Source organism: Symphodus melops, assembly GCF_947650265.1.
Source record: "Symphodus melops genome assembly, chromosome: 19".
NCBI lineage: Eukaryota > Metazoa > Chordata > Actinopteri > Labriformes > Labridae > Symphodus > Symphodus melops.
The window spans coordinates 12,198,709-12,219,167 of record NC_136709.1 but is presented as its reverse complement, the minus strand read 5'-3'; the positions used below and the strand labels follow the sequence as shown (position 1 = coordinate 12,219,167).

Sequence of the window (20,459 nt, the reverse complement as noted above, 5' to 3'; positions counted from 1 at the left end):
AAAAATTTTAAAACCTTAAATTAATAATTTAACATAATGTCATAGTCATACATGTGGCACTTGAATTTATGCATTCAAGTTTCTGAACTGCAGAATGAAAAAGTATATTTTGTTACGTTTGATATGCCAAACAGTTGTTAGAGTCAGTCAACAGAATTCGATTTGCGATACAGTAGAGTCTTTACCCATTTAGACCTGATGAGACACAGGCGTGCTTTTACCTTTAAGACGTCTACATAAAAAGAACTGTGTTGTTGTAGTGTTCAGGGTGATAACCTATGTGATACATCTTTCTGATCGTCAACCATTGTTCTTAAAAGTTTATTTCCACATTTTGTCCTCATTCACATAGAAAATTATACACACAATACTTCCACAATACATAGGTTCTGCACTAACCAACCTTTTTGTTTCCTCTGCATCGTCCTGCTTTGAAGGAACTCAACTGTGACACAAGGTCAAACATTTAACAAGCTAGATGTAGGTGCAAGACAGTGGGGTTGAGTAGTATGCGTGAATTTTTCTGACGAGTGTAAGACCACATATAGAACAGACACATTGTGACAGTACAAAAACTGAACTTTCAAAAAAGAAATCTACCCATCAGCTCTAGTGTCTTGGATAATGTCAACTGGTTACCAGTAAACAGAATCGCTGTTGCTTACTAGATGTTTCCAACTGATTAGAACAGCTTGCTAACTAGTGATGTAGGACTTGATTTGCGTGATGGGTGGCTTCCTTCAACAGTTTTTTTTATCACTTATTTGGATCATTAATACCAAAGCAGCTCCACCCCCAGTCCATAACTTAGGACAAAAAATATGATGACACACTGTAGGCACAGCAGGCTTTCCATACTTACATTATATACACGTTCTTAAACTTTCTTTTTGACTTTGGATAATAAAGACTTACCTAGGTTTACCCTAGATGATAAAGACAAAAGCATAAACACCCTTTCTTTAGGATGAGTGAACCACAACAATCTATCGAAAAAAAACTTTAGACACTGTCAGAGCACAATGTTAACCCCAAATGATTATGAAATAGTAATTATAATATGAAGCAGAGAGGATGCTCAGTACTGTAAAACCCGCACCAAAAATTGTCTCTGTCCTTCTTGGAGTGACAAACTGACTGGAACAGAACAGTGGCAGTTCACCTTAGCTCCTCAGAGCTGCCAATCTCGACTGCATTGCTTCAATGTCCTCCTCCGACTCCTCGTCTGAAGCTGCGGTGGCTCCAGCCGGCTCCATTTCAGGAAGGTCGTCTGTGACTTTGCTCGGCGCTTTGCCAAGGGCACCTAAATAAGAAAACACAACAGTTAGTAACTTTAGTCAGTGCATAACTTTAGTTAAAATCATTTGTCGTAAAGCCCTAAAGACACAGAAGACATCGAACAAATCAGGGACAAACGGATGTATTCCTCAGTATAACAATTGGCTTTACCTGCTGTGATATCAAAAAGGATCTTGTCAACCTCTGCCTCTGCTGCTTCCTCCATTTCCTCTCCATCCTCCATGCTCTCAAATGTGTCCTCCAGCATTTCCTCAATAATGCCAGCCTGAAATATTGACATACATGATGTCCTAGTTTAGCACTTTAACAACCTAGAATAAATAATCTTGGATGGTAACCTGTGTCAAACACAATGCCGCACTTTTTTTTAGCACAAGACTGGCTCTGAAGTAAATCTGCTTATATCCACACTGGTGCTGACCTTCATCATCTCCTTTGACAGGTCCCTCATGGTGGCCTGGATTTCTGGGATTTTGACGAGGTTCTGCATGGCTTTCATCACCTCTGTGCTCTTCTGCAGCGCCCCAGCCACACGCACTACAGCTAGAAAGATACAAACACACTCCCTTTCACAGACAGTCCTAAATAAAAAAAATAAAGCTCTCTTATCAAAACAAATGTTTCAGAGTTGGGTAATTAAAGAACTAAACAAGCTTTCCTTACTTCAGACCCTTCTTCCTTACTCAAAAACTCACCGAGTTGATTGTTCATGCTGAGAACAACAGAGTTCATTTGGGCTTTGGAGGCGTGAAGTTTTGAGATAGCTCGCTTTGACTGAATCATCTCCTTTGCAAGAACCACACACACATCCTTCTGACCCTTTTTGGCTGCATCTTTTATGGATCGTTTCACTTTCTCTTGTTCTCTTTGAATATCTGAAACAAAGTTACAAGTCTTTAAAAATGAAACAAAAAACAATTATCCAGTGAGCTCTTGTTTTGATGAAATTACACAAACAATTCTTTGCAGCTTAAAGAGCCGATGTCTGTAGTGTCAAGTTCCTTTACTTTTACGATAAATCACTACTTATAAGAGCATACTGAAGTTATAAATAAAAACTAACCATGACACTTCTTTTATAAAAATAAAAATGCAGCTGTTCAGTGCGAGAGAGCTTACCTCGGATTTGTCTGTCAATCATTCTCATTTCCTTCTTGATTTTTCTATTCCACTCGGTGATCTGAAAAGATTCATTATACATTACAAAATTGTCTTTCCTCCAACATTACAATCCGACAGTAAAACCATAAAGGTATTAATAACTTTTTACTCTTCACGCTGATACCGAGGTCAGCTAATGCCAACACAATCAGGGTTTGTTTACACTGACAGCTGACAAGTGTTAGCTTGTGTGCTAACAAACTAGCTCATAGTAAACAAAACAAGACCGACTGGCCTTGAAGGACTATGTGTTATAAATATAGCTTTAAACACGATATAAACACAGGGTTATCGTGAGTTCGTTTAACTGGACTTACGTCAGCCTTTAGGTTAGCAAGAAGTAGCAACAGATGATACAGTTTAAAGCTACCATGAGCGACGTTAGCTGAAGTCATTTTGTTTCCCATTACGGACAAAGGCAACAAAGTCATTATTTAATTGTAACAGGAGGTACTTACTAGCTCTTTGGGGGGTTTATCCGGTGTTCTGCCGAAAAGGCCCATTGTATCTACCGAGTTAAATAACAAGCTAACCGATTTGACTACTACTATCTGGCTAGCTGAGCTCGCTCTTCCAGCACTTCCGGTTCTCGCCCAGATGGACCGCGTCCCAACATGAAGGAACCTTCACTCCATCTGGTCCTCATCATGGAAACAAGAACAAGTGAACAAGACGAATCGAACCAGCCGCAAGACTATTGAAATGAAATTATTATAAAAAGGTTTTCAAATGTTTACTGTTTTACATTAAATATACTTGCAATGAATTTAAACTTTTTGTCACTTAGCAATATTTAATTTCGTTTTATTTTTACATAGTCTACATAGTTTACATAGTCTACTTCAGTTTTGGTTTACACGTTGTTTTTTGAGACTTTTCATACACATGGGCCTGAAACACACAAACAGGACCTGTGGAGAGTGGACATGTGTTAAAGGAGAGACGTCAGAGTGGGGCTGCAACACACTGCTGCACAGGGAGTACACCAGAGTTGTTGGGGGTTTGGTGCCTTGCTCAAGTGCACCTCGGTAGAAGGCCAACTCGGGAAGTGCCCTGACACCCCTACAGCTCTCACACCAACTACCATATGAGTCCGCACCGGGACTTGAACCAGCAACCCCCATATTCCCAGCCCGTCTCAACAGACTGATATTGCCGCCCCAATTTTTACATACAGTGTAGCATACAGATGAAAGCCTGATTATACATACAATTTATTCATTTCTTTGATCAGTTGGAATAAGATCAAACTGACTGACTTTTAATGTCAATGTTTGTATGTTGTTACTGAACCTCAACAAAAGGTAATTTCCTGTAAAGATGTGATAGACAATAAGGTTTCTTTATTGAATTGAACTGATTGAAATCAATATAACATTTTTGTTTATTTTTTTAGATTCCAGTTTATAAAATTACCATGAATTGATTCTTTCAGTGTATTTCATTTATGCCAATACTGCTTCAGAGAATCAACAGGAAAGAAAATAAGTACACGCATGTATGCAGAAATAAACAGGGATGATGGCCACCATTCAAGAATAATTACACTATCTACTTAATTAATTTGTATATGATTTATTTATTTATTATCATTAACAAAAATAGCCTATATATGTATTTTTAATATTAATGTGTTGATGTGGAGGCATATGCGTTCATATGATCAGACCCAGTTGACCCCCATGTGACTTTGTCTCCCTTTAAAGATTCTTTAAGGCTGTTCTTGCCTTCAAACTGTCCTCCAATCCTTGCAGGCCCCACTAATCGCATATCTGAACCGCTGATTTCACTATTACTTGCAAACATCAGTTCTTCAGTGCATAAGACTGGGATGGAAAAAGTAACCTGACAGGCTTTATTTATATTGCAAAGGTGTCTAATGAAGCTACAGACATATTTTTAAGAGGTATAAAAAACACCCATAAAACAGATTACATAAAATAGACTGTAAATATTAACACTGCTGTCCCGCTCGTGACGTCTTCAGCGGCCCCCTGTCTATGGGTTTCTAGATTGTTCTGTTATCGATTGGTAATCGAACCAATCAGGTGAGGACAGTGGGTGTGACGCAGCCAGTCAGAGACGTAAGGGGGCGGGCTTTAGAGCATCCGACTTTCAGAGGCTCTGAGTGATGCTCGGACTGCCTTGGAGTGGGTGAATCCGCTCTGGACACCATTGCTCTGTGGGATTACTCTGAATGAGTTTGCTATAAACAGCTTGACTTACATAACAGCTAGTAATTCAGTGAGTGCTTCCTCAGCTGTCTTGATTGTTTTCAGAAGAGAAGATTTGCTTTTTTTACATTTTATTACGGACATTTTTTTTTTCTTCATCTCAAAGGTGTTGTGCGGTCGCTGCATATAGGGCAACTTAGAAGAGGTGACTTTTAGAGCACTCATCATGTCAGTGGTAGGCATTGATGTGGGTTTCCAGAATTGCTACATTGCAGTGGCCAGGAGCGGCGGAATTGAAACCATTACCAATGACTACAGTGACAGATGCACACCGTAAGTATAAATGTTGACAAGCTTCATCCCCGTGAAATGTGGTCAGGCTGCGAGTTTGTTACGCAATGTTTGTAACTGGAGGCGCACTGGCTGAGCTGTGACGGTGTAGACACATCAGTAATGCTGCTGCTGCTGCAGGTTGTGATGGGGCCTGCCTGTTACTATTGCTTTATTCGGCGTCACAGCAGGGTAACGTAGGTCAAAATGTGTCATAAGAAATTATTGTTCCGTTTTAAACAGACAGCCAGGTCTACTGACAATCACCACAGGGCTGCGCAGTGCGCTTTTAACCAGCCTGAGATAAGAAACTTAAAAAGACAAGATGGTATTGAAGACATCAGTGTGATAGTATGCTATATCTTATAAAGGAAGATATGTTTTGTCATCACATGGTCATTGTTTGTCTTTAATTGTTAGCCGAAAACATCATACTTAAAGTACAGGCCATTTTGGGATTGTAATGGACATCCCAATTACACCATGTATCATTACATTTTTTAGGATATGAAATAACTTATATTTCAGTGTTAAGAATTGTATATCAAGGTCTCTGCTGGTACAGGGATATAAAGGAGGTACATCTGCTGCAGCATCCTGCAAAAAAGGGATTTGCTGTACCAGGAAAGTGAAGAGCTTTGCACCTTCAGTGACTGGGGATATGTTTGAGGCAAGGTTAAACTAAGGAGAGATTTATCACTGTAAAATGCATCCCTAAACCCTGTATGACAAGAAGCATTGACGTTGGTTCGTAAAAACAATGAACATCTTTGTAATGAGTGTGGGAGATGGAGTTGTTGTTTTTAAAAAAAAATAAAAAATAGTCCATATTTTGATGAAGGTGAACTTTTCCATCTCACTGTCCTAGTTTGTGCTTCTTCCTCAGACTCCCTTGTGAAATTTCCTTAATCGAAATCTGCCTCCGTGCCCTGGACGTTTGATTCTGTCTGCAGCAGTCAGACAATTACAGTTCTGCTTGTCTGGAAGGATTATTTCTGTTGTAGCCTTCCTAATGTGCTGATGTATTTGTCTTCCAAAAAGGGCTTGTGTATCTTTGGCCTCCAAAAGCCGCATGATTGGAAATGCAGCCAAAAGTCAAGTAAGAATATTATTTATCTATATCTTATTTATGTTGTAAGGGCAATAATAAAAAGATAATACAGGAAATAAAATGTTTTAACAATACATTTTAAGTCCTTATCATATATGTATAAAAAAGGTTTATTATCTAATCTTATTTTAGGTCATTACCAACTTCAAAAATACAGTTCATGGCTTCAAAAAGTTCCACGGAAGAGCGTTTGATGACCCATTCGTCCAAGCGGAAAAACACAAACTGCCTTACAGCTTACATAAACTGGCGAATGGAAACACAGGAATTAAGGTGAAGCACTGTATAAACTTCCAGAACTATCTCTGTTCTCCCCTTTGTCTCTGGCACTGACCATTTTTGCTTGCATTGCACACTTTTGTTATTTTTAGTCAGCCATGTCATTGTTTTTTTTCCCCCTGGTTTTGTTCCGTGCAACTTATCCACTTAATTCTCAATGTGCAATACATAAAATGTTAGCAAGAGGTATCCTGACTATATCCTGTTCACAGTTGCGTTATTTGGACGAAGACAAAGTGTTCACAGTGGAGCAAATCACAGGGATGCTGCTCAACAAGCTGAAAGAAACAGCAGAGAGTGCACTGAAGAAGCCTGTGGTGGACTGTGTCATATCTGTGAGTGACAATAAAAAGAATCACGGAGGACCATTAAAATCATCGAGAAAGATGTTAAATGAAATCATAATTTGCGCTTTCTTACACAGGTCCCAGGTTTTTTCACAGATGCTGAAAGACGGTCTGTGTTAGATGCAACTCTCATCGCAGGGCTCAACTGTTTACGGCTAATTAATGACACAACTGCAGGTCAGGTTTCTTGAAAAATACAAAATGTTTTTTTGTTTGACACTAACCTTTAACAAGGGACTGGCATTGTGGTAAAATTTCCCAAAGGCTCTTGATTTTACCCTTTACTTCTATAAATAGATAAAATAATATATCATATCTTTAAAAAAGAAAACTTTGTATTTTATTGTGCAAACAAATATGACCATCAATGTTTTTCTTCTAAACAGTGGCTTTGGCCTATGGGATCTATAAACAGGACCTCCCCACTCCAGAAGAGAGGCCAAGAAATGTTGTATTTGTGGACATTGGACATTCATCATTCCAGGTCTCCATCACTGCCTTCAACAAAGGCAAACTCAAGGTTAGTCTTATAACCTTTTTACATCGACAGCTACACCTGTGCCTTTAAACCCAAAGGCTCAATGTCAAATCTGCTCTGTCAGGTCTTGGCCACTGCGTTTGATCCATATCTTGGTGGGCGCAATTTTGACGAAGCGTTGGTAGATTACTTCTGTGAGGAGTTTAAAGTGAAGTACAAGCTCAACGTGAGGGAGAACCCGAGGGCTCTGCTGCGGCTGCACCAGGAGTGCGAGAAACTGAAGAAGCTGATGAGCGCTAACTCCTCTGACCTGCCACTGAACATAGAGTGCTTCATGAATGACATTGATGTTACAGGCAGGATGAACAGGTACATTTTGTTCACATGAATCACTCCTGATCAAAGAGGAAATCCAGCATTGTTTTTTATTTTTCTTCCAATTTTGTAACCCACAGGGGCCAGTTTGAAGACATGTGTGCTCAATACCTGATGAGAATAGAGATGCCGCTGAAAACAGCTCTCGAACAATCAAGTACTTCCCTAAAATCTGGTTAAATGTGTAAATGCATAGTGTCTGAATGCTACATATTGGAAGAATACACTGGGTTATGTGTTTTTTTGTTTTTTTTTTGCGTTTAGAGCTAAGCCGGGATGATATTTATGCAGTGGAGATAGTTGGAGGAGCCACGAGAAGCCCGGCCATCAAAGAGAGAATCTGGAAGTTTTTCGGTAAAGACATCAGTACCACGCTTAACGCAGATGAAGCTGTGGCGAGAGGCTGCGCGCTCCAGGTCTCTCTTCAATCTTTAGTTTTGTTTCAATGTACTTAAGAAATATTGTGAAGTTGTTCATAGATAAAACAGACTGTAATTATATACTGTGTATTTGTTTTGGGTTGCAGTGCGCTATTTTGTCTCCAGCATTTAAAGTGCGTGAATTCTCCATCATTGACGTGGTTCCCTTTCCTATTACTCTCCGCTGGAAAACACCATCAGAGGATGGATTGGGGTGAGGACATCTTAGCTATCTGAATTTGACAAATGTGGCACTTGCTCTTTATGCAACAAGGGATTTATTTCTCTGTAGTCACAAGTGGTCAATCAAGCTAGGTTAGCTAGCTTTAAGATACAGCTTTTATTGACTGTGTATTAATTACCTTACCCTCCTATTCTTCTTTACTGTATCTTTGTTGCAGAGAGTGTGAGGTGTTCAGTAAGAATCATGCTGCTCCGTTTTCCAAAGTGATCACCTTTCACAAGAAGGAACCCTTTGACCTTGAAGCCTTCTACAACAGCCCTCAAGATCTGCCCTACCCAGACCAAAGGATAGGTATTTATACTTCACTTCAATCTGAAAGTCAGACATGCACTCCAAGAATTCAGGATGCAAAACTAAGCAGATGTCTGTCTTTTGCCAGCTACAAAAGTCTGGAGAACAATAAGATCCAAGATGGTATTTTGGACTGAAACAGGAATATGTTGAATAACTGTTTTCGATCTTTTTTTTTTTCTGTTTGCAGGATGTTTCTCTGTACAGAACGTTGTTCCCCAGCCAGATGGAGACTCCTCTAAAGTGAAGGTCAAAGTGCGAGTGAACGTCCACGGTATATTCAGCGTATCCAGTGCGTCCCTGATTGAGAAGCAGAAAGGAGAGGGGGAGGACATGCAAATTGACTCGGAGCCAATGGTGCAAAATGAAGGCAGGCCAGAGGACCAGGTGAGAGGATTTTTGTGTGTGTGTGTTTGTGTGTTAGCAGTGCCAGTATGTATTGTCCCCTAGCGAACTCAACAACTGGGTTTACATGAAACTCGATAGAGTCATGATCCCAGGATGATAAATAAAAATAATATTGCTGGGCAGTTGTGTTTCATAAATGTGTTTGTACATGATAGAAAACAAACACATTTAATCAAGAAGCACTTTGAGGACATTCCCCTTTAAAAGGTAGAATGTCAGAACTATTTGACGTGTACATATAAAACTGTATCTAAAATACTGCTTTATTGGTAACATGGTTTAAAAATGTCTCTTTCTATTGAAGAATGAACCCATTGATTAGTTATTGATCACAGAGTTTCTCTGCCACGTCCTTGTATTGAATCATCCTTGGACTGAATCACTGGCAGACTGCTGCTGGATTTATTTTAGGAGTAGAGTTAAATAAATCTTGTTAAAAAGACAATTCATTTATGTTCTGTACTGTACTGTAAAAGTATATATTGTTCTTGTCGCTTCTTAGACCAAAATGCAAGTAGACCAGGAAGGCCAAACCCCAGGGGACCAGCAGAGCGAGGACAACAGTTCCAGCAGTAAGGTCGGTTAAACAAGAAATGTTAGGCAAGGATCTAAGTCCTTTTTTATTTAGAGGAAAAGTTAGCAGTGGTATCAGGTAGGTAGAAACATGAATATTCATTGATATTAAAAAAGGATTTGAATTACCTTAAAGAAGTTTGTTTGTGTTGCAACTGTGAAATTACAAAAGAAGTCACATTAGAATGACAGCAGGACAAAAACTGAACAGTGATTTCATGTTTCTAAATCCAGGAAGAGCTATCTGGGGAGAAGCAGGACCCGGCAGTGGGGGGAAGCAAACCCAAAGTCAAGGTGAAGAGTATTGATCTGCCCATTGTAGCCAACAACATTCGACAGCTTGAGAGTGATGTCCTAAACAACTTTGTGGAGTATGAGGTTAGTGCTTCTTCTGGTCTTTAGAAAAGCGGAGTCATTGTCTGTTTGAAATGCTGATTACTTGAGCATTGTAGTTTGTACTTCTAGTCACTTTATTCTGACATTTTGAAAACAATGAAAGACCCAAGAAGAAGCTCCTGATTGTTCAATACTTAGTTATTATCAGCAACATCTGCCACTGCATGATTATAAGGTTATGTTTGTTTTTTTAAATCAAACGTTCCATCCTTATGTGATTCTGTTGTTAGCTAACAGCTGGCTCTCCTCGTTTGTGACATTTTTTTGGATCGTGTTTCCATTACAGCATCAGATGGTCATTCAGGACAAACTGGTGAAAGAGCTGAATGATGCTAAAAATGCTGTGGAGGAGTATGTATATGACCTACGGGACAAACTCTGTGGGATCTATGAAAAGTACATCACTGAGGAGGTGAGTGCTGCTTTCTTTCATACCTGTGCTACTATTGCAAGGATGCTATAAATGTGAGAAGCAAATGATCAACACTTGTATGAAATAGAAGATATTTCTTGGTGGCCCATTAATAACAGGACAGTAACCGGCTGACACTGATGCTGGAGGACACTGAGAACTGGCTGTATGAGGAGGGAGAGGACCAACCCAAACAAGTCTATGAGGAGAAACTTGAAGGACTAAAGGTTCGAGCTGATTGATTCCAGTTTCACAAACTCGTAGAAAAAGAAAACCCAACTTTGCTGTACTTATGACTAACCTTAACACGTTTTAAAGAGGAAATACATTTCTGACCAACATACATTCTGTTGATTTCCAGAGGTTTGGTCAGCCCATTCAGGACCGGCACAGAGAGCATGAGGACAGGCCGAGAGCTTTTGAAGAGTTGGGAAAGAAACTGCAACTGTACATGAAGTTTGTGGATTGTTTTAAACAAAAGGTACATCATTTAGATCTAGACGGATGCCTGTTTGGATTATTTGTACCAAAGAATAAAAATATGGGAAAATGCAGATAAAAATTTTTATTTTTTTGTTTGAAGTACAATTGGGTTTTGTAGTGTACAACAGGGTGCAACAAAGTTATGTGAAAAGGAGAAGGAATTTTACACACTTACTATGTTGTTGCTTGAATGTTTGTATCATGTTTGAGTAGTTTCCTTGTCACAAACTCTTCCCTAGGATGAACGATATCTGCATTTGACTGCAGAGGAAACAAGCACTGTGGAAAAGTGTGTGAGTGAAAACATGGGCTGGATGAACAGCAAGATGAACGCGCAGAGCAAACTTGGTATAACTCAGGACCCCGTTGTTAAAGTAGCAGACATCATTTCCAAAATACAGGTATGTAAATGACTTACTTCCACTTGCATCATTCTTCTGAATGCATTTCCCAACATATTGTCCGCTTCTTACTCACCAGGAACTTGAGGACGTGTGTAATCGAGTGATCAACAGGCCAAAGCCGACAGTGGAGGAGGCTCCTGAAGTAAACGACCAAAACAGTGATGCTCATAATGGCCCGACAGCAAAGCAAGGAGCAGAAAAGAAGGGAGACGCAAAGGGAAGCCAGCAGACAAAGCCTGCAACGAAAGAGATGGAAGTGGACTGAGATCACTGCACACGACATCACCGTGTTCATCACAACCTACCATTTAGACAGTAGAACCATAAATACCTGGAACCATCATTCCTCGACACCACAAGTCACTTTGATGGATTTGTTTTCTGTGCTGCTTCCTCCTCTTGATTGGACTTAACCTTATGAGGATTCTGTTTTCCTCCTTGTGTGTGAAAAAGGTGTGCTTTACTCTCTCCAAGGTTTGAATTCCTCAATAAATGAAAGAATGATGCAATGGATTAAACTTTAATTCTAATATAAAGGTTTTTCTCTGTACCAAACAGGAAGGTTTCTTCATGGTTGCATTCCATGTGTCTTTTAAACTCAAGTAAAACATGTTACTCACAGGCGTCTAGAACGTGCTAAAGAATCACCACAGCATGCCACACCACAGCAGAATTTAGTAAGTTAAATATGATGTCCATGTCTAGAGACTGTATATACTATTTATGTCAAATAAAAGCAGCTAGCATATATAATAAATGTACATTAAGAGAATATTCCTAGTACAATGGTACTGCTTGATACACCAAATCTCTCCAGTATATGACTTTTCACCTACTTTTCCATTCTTTAGTCATTGGATTAAAGATGGCAAAAATAAATACATTTGTCTGTAGGACAAAAAAATTACTTAAGTCTGAAATGTTTATTTTTTGCAGCTGAAACTTAAAGAAAGTACTTTAATCAAGAGAAGCTAAAAAATGGAGGCAAACCGATACCGATGAAGCTTCATCCTTTATCTGGGGCCTGGTTTCCAATTCTGAGAGGCAAGATGATCTGAGGGTTTTCTGATTTCACACAAAAACAGTCCTTTATATGAATTCATAATAAACTAGCCAAAGTAAGCAAAGTAAGCCAGCTTTTTATTGAAACAACCTTTTTGTAGCTGTTATAAATTGTAAAGTAAATTGGTTCTTAAATCAGTAAATTGAACGAATACTTGTCTATTAACAAACTTTGTCTTTTTTTGAAGATTGCTGGTCAAACAAAAAAGGGATTTAAACATTTCACCTCACATTATTTATCATTTCTTAACATATTCAATAATTTACAGATTATTTCTCCTTTTAGTGAATATATTGAACAGTTTGACTGAATAAACTTCTATGATTTCATGTTTTTACATTTTACTTTCTCAATGATAAATTTGAACATTTTGAGTCTCAGACTTTTAGATGTCAATAACTAGAACTGCAAATAAAGGCCTTAATAGATCATGTAAATCAATATACACTTTAACCTAACACATATCATAGACTATAATATTCACAGTCTGCGTGGAAAACTGACATTTACAGCGTGTTTCAGACTCTAAGAGGCTTAAATGTGTGTAAACGACAGACTGTAAACACCACTACTGTGGGCGTGGAAAACCCTGATCCTGAGTGTTGTCATGTGACGTAGAGCGTGACGTATGCGTCGGACTAACGGGCGGATATTTTCAAAATGGAAGAAATGGCAAAGTTTTGGAGGGCAACACGAGCACAACGTCTATTTGCCATTTAAAGACCCAGTTAACGAGTATCGATGAGCTCGTTCGATCAGAGGCTTTTTTCACTTACCTTAATGCATCTTCAAGACGCAAAGCGGGCACGATGAGTGTTTCGATCGGCGATAAGATCGAGGTGAGTTCATTTTGAAGCGCTAACGCCCACAAGCCAGCTAACTTCAAACTGAGCTCGATCTGACGTGGGAGCTACATATTTAAAAAGCTGGCTAATCATTCGATGAAAAGTGTTACCAAACAATGTTGTAATTACCGATAAAGCATTAGTCCTAAGATTAATTTCAAATTTTTTAAACTGTATTAATCGCCATATAACGTGTAAGTCAGTGAACGCCACTCTATAATTAATGCAACTTTAGCTTCACTTCTTGTTCACGGGTGTGTGTTTAAAGTCTTTACACTGGAAGTTGTAAGCATTGTTATTAATATTGTGAGTGTTATTAGCTCCATGTTACAGTCTCGGTCCATAGTCGAGTAATCCCGTCTCTCCTTTGTGCGTCGGTTCCTTCAACATGCTGCTTGGAAACGGCGTCTGTTGTCCCTCGAGAGCGGGATCACAGCCGGGATAATTCAAGGTTTTGGTTGGCCATATGACGGCGTCAGGTGTTTGTGGCACGTTTGGCAGTTAACGTTTGTTGTGGGAGGATTTCTCTCCCGTGAACTCTTCAGATGCTGGACTGTCTACTTTACATCCAGCATGTCGCAGCTCAGCGGGACTGTCTTTGATCGTGTTATTCACTATTTCTTTCAAAACCTTTCTGCTGACACCCAAGCAATCAGAGATGAAGAAAAAAGTTTATGTTATACTCAGGAGCTCGGGATCGAGGTATCATGCTTTTGATCATGCACCTGTGTGTCGTGGGATCGATTTATAATCATCATTTCAAATCTGTTTTGGGTAAGCTCATGTTTATTTTCACTCTCCTCCCTGTAGGACTTCAAGGTCCTCACCCTCCTTGGCAAAGGCTCCTTTGCATGTGTGTACCGAGCAAAATCAGTGAACACCGGTCTGGAGGTTGCTATCAAAACGGTAAGACTTCCTCAACCACTTTCCTAAGTCTAAGTTTGTAACACTAGGACTTTAGGGATCACATTATCTGCTCTGTAGATATTTAAACGTCCAAGCTGTTGTCTAGGACTGACAGTTGAAGTTTAAGAGCTGGATTATTATTATGATACCTTAATTGTCTCCCGAGGGCTTCCTAGAGTCCCTCAACTACCCACAAATGAGGTCTGGGGTCTCTCTGAGGGAGACAGATTGACTGTTTGCTATGAGACCAAACCGCTTTGCAACAGCTCTGTGCCACACTACATAATGATTGTGTGACAGGTGTGTAATTACCTCTTTTGTTCCCGTTTGCAGATTGACAAAAAAGCAATGCAAAAAGCTGGCATGGTCCAGCGTGTGACAAACGAGGTTGAGATTCAGTGCCGATTGAAACATCCTTCAATACTTGAGGTAGTATTTTCTTTGAAAAAGTAATAACTGTTACTGTGGATTTTTAATGTCATTTGTGTTTGAGGCTGTGAATATCAGCTCTGTTTTATTGTCTATTATTGTAATGTGGTAAATTGATTCCTACCTCCTGTAATGTTTAGATACTGGGATGAAATGCATTACAGGTTTTGCACTTTTATTTTATTTTTTATTGTCTTTCCACTTTGACATGTTGATAAATGTTGTCATATGTCATGTCTTTATTAGCTGTACAACTACTTTGAAGACAGCAACTATGTGTACCTGGTGTTGGAGATGTGCCACAACGGAGAGATGAGTCGATACCTTAAAGAGAGAAAGATGCCTTTCTCTGAGGATGAAGGTCAGACGGAGCTTTTTTACCCTCGAGAATTAAAAAGACTGTTGTGACTTACTATTGTTTATTTTGCGAGCTGCATGTGTTCAGAGTTTTGTTGTTTTTTTTTCCACAGCAAGACATTTTATGCATCAAATCGTGAAAGGAATGCTGTATCTTCACACCCATGGCATCTTGCATCGAGATCTGACCTTGTCGAACCTTTTGCTGACGAGCAACATGAACATAAAGATCGCAGACTTTGGCCTTGCCACTCAGCTCAAACTCCCGAATGAAAAGCACTTCACCATGTGCGGGACCCCCAACTACATCTCCCCAGAGGTGGCGACTCGCAGCGCCCACGGCCTGGAATCAGACGTGTGGTCACTCGGGTGCATGTTCTTTGCCTTCTTGATGGGTCGACCCCCTTTTGACACAGACACAGTGAAGCACACCCTGTCTAAAGTGGTTCTTGGGGAATATGACATGCCCAGTCATGTTTCTCTGGAGGCTCAGGATCTGATCCATCAGCTGCTGCAGAAAGACCCGGCCCAGCGACCCAGTCTCTCTGCGGTGCTGGACCACCCGTTTATGACCCGTAGCCTGCTGGTCAGGACCAAGGAGCTGGGCCACGGGGATGAAGGATCCATTGACAGTGGCATTGCAACCATCTCCACAGCTTGCACCTCCTCCACCTCAGCCTGCAGCAACAGCCGGCTGCAGAGGAGAACCAAGAACGTGATAGGATCTACTCTGCCTAACCGCATGGCACACATTTCGAGTCTTCCACGCCAACCAATCAGGGACTGTTTAGAGGAGGGGGACCAGTGGCAGCAGCATCCGACAGACAGATTTCACAGAGAAGGCAGGGGCAGGGGAGGCCATGGGGTCGGAGCAGGAGAATCTCATTCACGCTACCTTAGGAGAGCTCACTCCTCAGACCGCTCCACTTCTTCTGCTTCTGGCCACATGTTGAGTTACACTGAGATGGGGAGATGCCACTCAGAGGAGATGCTGACGAGTTCAGGAGGACCAGTATTCCTCATGTCGTCTGCTCAGCACGTGTTATCAGAGCGAGGAAGGCTCCCGTCTCCTCCAGTCAAGCAGTCAGCAAAGTAAGAAATCTCTCTTTCTTTTTTTTTTTTCCTATTTTCTGTTCATTTTGAAAATGGAATTTGACTAACAGAGAACACTTCCTGTTTCAGTTCAGGATATTTGTTATCCATGCAGGCTGTACATCCACCAAGCCTTCAATTTCAAAATCTGGAGGGAGTTACTAATTGGCTTAATAATGACGGTAATTCATTTTTTTCTTTTTTTCAAGCGAAAGATTTCAGAAGTTTTGCATTTTTGCTCCCATATTACTAATTTATGAACATTAGTTGACAACTGCTTTTAAATGAAGTTATCCTATATTATAATTAGATTTATCCTGAGATGTAGAGGCTAGAGCAAGCTTCAGTGACCCTTATCTGAACAAGAATGAAGGTTTACAAAATGATTAAAAAAAAAGACATCTTGAAACTATGTAAACAGTCTAAAACCACCTTACTTTAGCAAATCTTACAGAATTATCTGTTTCAGGCTCTGGGCAAAGGCCCGCTGACAGCAGCACTCACAGCAACAGCGGCAGCTTTCACAGCAGCAAAGCACCCTTAGGTGTTCACAACTCTTGGTCAGACAAGCCCACGGGCCGAGGCGCAAACCCTCAGCACAACCAACATCACGTGCATCACAACCTCCCTTCCAACTGTGACTCGTACCGAGAAAATGCACCCGGGGCAGAGTTCCAACCTCCTCACGGCAGAGAGTTAAAGCTCCCCTCAGCCAAGCCAGGCGTGGATAAAGTGAAGAAAACGCTGAAAGACATTGTCCTGCCTCTGTGTGCAGCCAGACTCAAGCCTATCAGACAGAAGACAAAGAATGCAGTGGTAAGTAATTGAAAATGACAGAGGGGCAGATTATGTAAGATTATTCTTCTTTCAACTCCTTTTCATTCAGTTAATTTCAGATTGAAGTTTTTATTTCATCGTTGTGTTTGCTTGATGAGTTAGTAAAAAAAAAAGTTTTTTTTTTTGTTTTTTTTCCCCCCCACACTGCTGTTATTGAAGCCTTATTTATTTTGCCTGTATGTTTACAGGTAAGCATTCTGGACACTGGTGAAGTGTGTATGGAATTGCTAAAATGCCAGAGCGGTCAGGAACGGGTCAAAGAAGTTCTTCGGATTTCTTGTGATGGTTCAATGGTGAGCTCCATGTGTTTATACTTGCACCAATTATGGTGGGCTTTGTTGGTACACAAATTAAAATATTTATCGGTAATATAAATATAATTGCTTAAATAAATCCAGCGAAATTACATAGTTATTTTTACTGTTAGTCACTGCCTCCCGGCTGGTCAAAAAAGAAGACCTGAAGTACCTTTGTTTATATTTTCAATGCAAAGATTCACAGTGAGTGACGCATTAGAAAGAAACAGAAGCAGGGTGGGATATCTATATTCCAGGACTATATATTCTTTTACATTTAAGCTTATTATTATCTGTCAAAGGTGACGATATACCAGCCTAACAGTGGAAAGGGGTTTCCGGTCCTGGATTGTCCGCCTGCTCCTCCAGAGGATATTCTCATTTGTAGCTACGAGGATCTTCCAGGTAACCTGATGAATCCGACACACTCACTATCATATCACAGCTCACGTAGGATTATAAAAAGTGTGTTGATTCAATTTATTTTTGCCATAGAAAAATATTGGAAGAAGTACCAATACGCCTCTAAGTTTGTGCAGCTGGTGAAATCCAAGACTCCAAAAGTGACACTTTACACCAAATACGCAAAGGTCATGCTGATGGAGAACTGTCCAAACGCAGACCTGGAGGTTTGCTTCTACGATGGTGAGTCAAACATGCACGAGAGCTGCAGATCCTGTTGATGAAGAAGCAGCCCAGATTTTTTTTTTTTTTTTTTTTTTCCCTGTCTGAGTTCTCGTGTTGTGTTATAAGCGTCATGAACACTCTTTCTGTGCAGGAGCAAAGACCCACAAGACATCAGAGTTGTTGCGAGTGGTGGAGAAGGGCGGGAAGTCGTACACGGTGAAGGGAGAGGTCGGGCTGAGCGGCCTGAGCCCAGAGAGCCGGCTGTACGTGGAACTTTCTGACGAAGGGCACAGCATGTGTCTGTCTCTGGAGGCCGCCATCGCTGTAGAGGAGCAGCGCAGCACCAAGAACGTCCCTTTTTTCCCTATAACTATTGGCAGGTGAGAGGAATAACTGTTATTTGTGTAGTCTTTGTTTCTGTTGTTGTCCTTGCATTGTGTATATTTATTTTTTATATCTCACCTCTCAAAGGAGACCTGTGAACTCGGACTCCCCGTGCTCATTATCCCTGCCGACACACCCGCCAGCTGCTGACACTGCTTCACCTCCTCAGCCTCCACAAATTACTCCTTCAGTGAGTGTCACAGCCCTGCAGAAGTTAGAATATAGAAAAGACAGCTCAGAGGCTTTTACATCTACACGATTCTCTGTTATGTCGATAATCTTATGACCCTTTCTTTCCAGATGATCTCTTATGACGGCTCTGATTTTACCACAGCCAGCTTGAGTAAGAAAAGCTCCCCGGTGCGGCAGGAACTGGCTCAGAGCACAGGAAAAGTGATCAAGTCGATATTTGTGCCCAATGTCGGGTGGGCATCACAGGTAAGCGGGAATTCAAGTAATCTCATAATCTATAATAAGGACAAAACAGAAGTTTAAATCATAGTTTCAAAGGCTTACTACCTAAAGCAGGTCTCGAACCCACAGCCAGGAAGCTTGAAATATTACGGTGATCTTTGATTCGGATTTTCATATGAAACATCACGTCACTTTTTAGGCGCACATCACAAAAAACAAAAACACTGCCAAAATATGCTGAGCTTCTGTCTCTGACCCGAACAGACGGCAAACAGGTAGAATAATTAGTTAGGGAGACCAGAAAGGACAAATCAATACACAATTCTGTGCTGACAAAGACCAAAAGGAAAGAACACGTCATGCCTGTTTTAAAGTCTTGACACTGGTTGCCTGTACGTTTTTGCGTATGATTTAATCAGTTGATAAAGCACTACTTGGTCTTATACGAGACTACGTTTCAGAGGTCATTTTGGTTTATGAACCAGACAGACCCTCAGATTTGTAGCGTTCTACCTTTTCTTCCCACTCCCACCTTGTGAAGCATTTTTAGCTGCAATTGAATTTGTCTGAAAGGTGCGATGTAAATAAAGTTTGTTGATATTAGCACATGAGCTGTCTGTTTGACAATAATTCCAGCTTCTGTTTGTTTCTGTAGCTGACGAGTGGAGAGGTGTGGGTGCAGTTCAATGACGGCTCTCAGCTGGTGGTTCAGGCGGGAGTGTCCTGCATCACTTACACATCTCCAGAGGGGAGGATCACCAGGTAAAGACACATGTTGGAATCATATGGACTTTGGTCAATATCAGCTGGTAATAAGTCATGATTAATAGCTTTATAGAGAGCAAACAAATGAATTACACTATGCACTTGGAAGTGACACTAAAGGAAATTGATTTGACATTTGAGTCCTTTTTTGTATGCCAGACGGTGTCTGATCTGAATGGAATTGTTTGTTTTCTTTTCAGGTATAATGAGAATGAAAAGTTGCCAGAACGCGTTAAGGAGAAGCTGCACTGTCTCTCCACCATACTTGGACTGCTGGCCAACCCCACAGCACATCAACTCCAACCTCATTGATACTTAGTGGATTAAAAAAACAACTGGTAGCATTAGAAGTCTTTATAGCATGAGTTGTCTAGTGTTCTTGTAAATACATCTGTTTTTTTTGTACAGAAGATTTAAGATTATGAAAAAATATATTTTTTATGTAAAAAAAAAACCCCAAATGATTTGGAAAGAGTCTGGCCTTGTAAACATTTGTGTCCTGTGAGTGTGTTTGTCATTTTTAGTGAGTCTGCACTCTGAAATGTGTGAAACTGAGACAATAAACAGCTGGAAGCCGGATGGAGAAATTCTGCACTTTGTTTTGCAGTCTTCTCTTTGCATTTAATCTATTCATTAAAGTATTAAGCACTTCAATACTGTTTTGGGGTATACAGCATTCATAAAGAAGTTAAGTGCACAGTATTGCAGACCTTCATAAGACCTCTAAAAAAAAAACAACTAAAGACAGCATTTTACACATGATGCAATAATCACGTATAGCCACATGAGGTTTCACATGTTTATTTTGCCCTGTTTTGGCCATTTGATTAAAAAAAGGTCACAAAATTGTGGATCTCTCAATTACAGAACTGATACAAAACAACATACTGTACGGATGTAAGCCTCGGCATATATACATGTACTGTACAAGACAACCAGGATGTAAACATTCAGGTGGAGGCTGGGAGCATGATGAGACTGTCTAGGCTGCAGAAATGACCGAGGGTAGGATTAACTATTTATTTCCCATTTAGAAGTATAATTAGGAGCACAACATGGGACACACAATATAGTGGTACACACACAGCCTGAACAGGGACACTTGTATCTGTCCCTATTGATGTGGCATCAGCTGGGAAAGGATGGGAGAAGTTCCTCTGAACCTGCTGCAACATCTCGACATTTTAAATTTGAGCTCAACAACACTAAAAAAAAAAATGAGTTTTTTTTTTCCAGATTGCTTTTGTCCCAGTGAGATGC

At 40.3% G+C, this 20,459-nt stretch overlaps 3 protein-coding genes across 3 annotated transcripts; 2 read left to right on the top strand and 1 right to left on the bottom strand.

The window, feature by feature from the left end:
* Window positions 1-307: 307 nt before the first annotated feature.
* chmp3 (charged multivesicular body protein 3) lies at window positions 308-3,096 on the bottom strand. The gene is made up of 6 exons (XM_079369549.1): window positions 2,919-3,096; window positions 2,419-2,479; window positions 1,995-2,174; window positions 1,721-1,842; window positions 1,450-1,564; window positions 308-1,303 (listed from the first exon to the last, which is right to left on the bottom strand). The coding sequence occupies exons 1-6, from the start codon at window positions 2,961-2,963 to the stop codon at window positions 1,164-1,166; spliced, it is 663 nt and encodes a 220-aa protein (XP_079225675.1). The 5' UTR covers window positions 2,964-3,096; the 3' UTR covers window positions 308-1,163.
* A 1,492-nt stretch (window positions 3,097-4,588) lies between these two features.
* Window positions 4,589-11,695, top strand: hspa4l (heat shock protein 4 like). Its single transcript, XM_079369472.1, has 19 exons — window positions 4,589-4,967; window positions 6,006-6,063; window positions 6,208-6,348; window positions 6,567-6,689; window positions 6,779-6,878; window positions 7,088-7,221; window positions 7,304-7,548; window positions 7,635-7,711; window positions 7,819-7,970; window positions 8,081-8,187; window positions 8,375-8,508; window positions 8,699-8,895; window positions 9,419-9,493; window positions 9,724-9,867; window positions 10,172-10,297; window positions 10,417-10,524; window positions 10,659-10,778; window positions 11,020-11,181; window positions 11,261-11,695. The coding sequence occupies exons 1-19, from the start codon at window positions 4,861-4,863 to the stop codon at window positions 11,447-11,449; spliced, it is 2,499 nt and encodes an 832-aa protein (XP_079225598.1). The 5' UTR covers window positions 4,589-4,860; the 3' UTR covers window positions 11,450-11,695.
* Window positions 11,696-12,865: 1,170 nt separating this feature from the next.
* On the top strand, window positions 12,866-19,793 carry plk4 (polo-like kinase 4). The gene is made up of 15 exons (XM_079370135.1): window positions 12,866-13,086; window positions 13,903-13,998; window positions 14,332-14,427; window positions 14,674-14,788; window positions 14,898-15,876; window positions 15,967-16,058; window positions 16,346-16,692; window positions 16,902-17,006; window positions 17,312-17,414; window positions 17,505-17,654; window positions 17,788-18,016; window positions 18,108-18,210; window positions 18,321-18,458; window positions 19,090-19,196; window positions 19,400-19,793. Exons 1-15 carry the CDS (start codon window positions 13,057-13,059, stop codon window positions 19,509-19,511), a joined length of 2,802 nt encoding a protein of 933 aa, XP_079226261.1. The 5' UTR covers window positions 12,866-13,056; the 3' UTR covers window positions 19,512-19,793.
* Window positions 19,794-20,459: the final 666 nt, after the last annotated feature.

Bases quoted from the DNA above. Each gene is read 5' to 3' on its own strand.
- chmp3 (XM_079369549.1), bottom strand. From the start codon at position 2,963: ATGGGCCTTTTCGGCAGAACACCGGATAAACCCCCCAAAGAGCTA. The intron at 2,480-2,918 runs GTAAGTACCTCC...GAATCTTTTCAG, and splicing joins ATAAACCCCCCAAAGAGCTA to ATCACCGAGTGGAATAGAAA. The intron at 1,565-1,720 runs GTCAGCACCAGT...TCAATATTTCAG, and splicing joins TGTCAAAGGAGATGATGAAG to GCTGGCATTATTGAGGAAAT.
- hspa4l (XM_079369472.1), top strand. From the start codon at position 4,861: ATGTCAGTGGTAGGCATTGATGTGGGTTTCCAGAATTGCTACATTGCA. The intron at 8,896-9,418 runs GTGAGAGGATTT...GTCGCTTCTTAG, and splicing joins AAGGCAGGCCAGAGGACCAG to ACCAAAATGCAAGTAGACCA. The intron at 10,779-11,019 runs GTACATCATTTA...ACTCTTCCCTAG, and splicing joins TGGATTGTTTTAAACAAAAG to GATGAACGATATCTGCATTT.
- plk4 (XM_079370135.1), top strand. From the start codon at position 13,057: ATGAGTGTTTCGATCGGCGATAAGATCGAG. The intron at 16,059-16,345 runs GTAATTCATTTT...TATCTGTTTCAG, and splicing joins TAATTGGCTTAATAATGACG to GCTCTGGGCAAAGGCCCGCT. The intron at 18,017-18,107 runs GTGAGAGGAATA...CACCTCTCAAAG, and splicing joins TTCCCTATAACTATTGGCAG to GAGACCTGTGAACTCGGACT.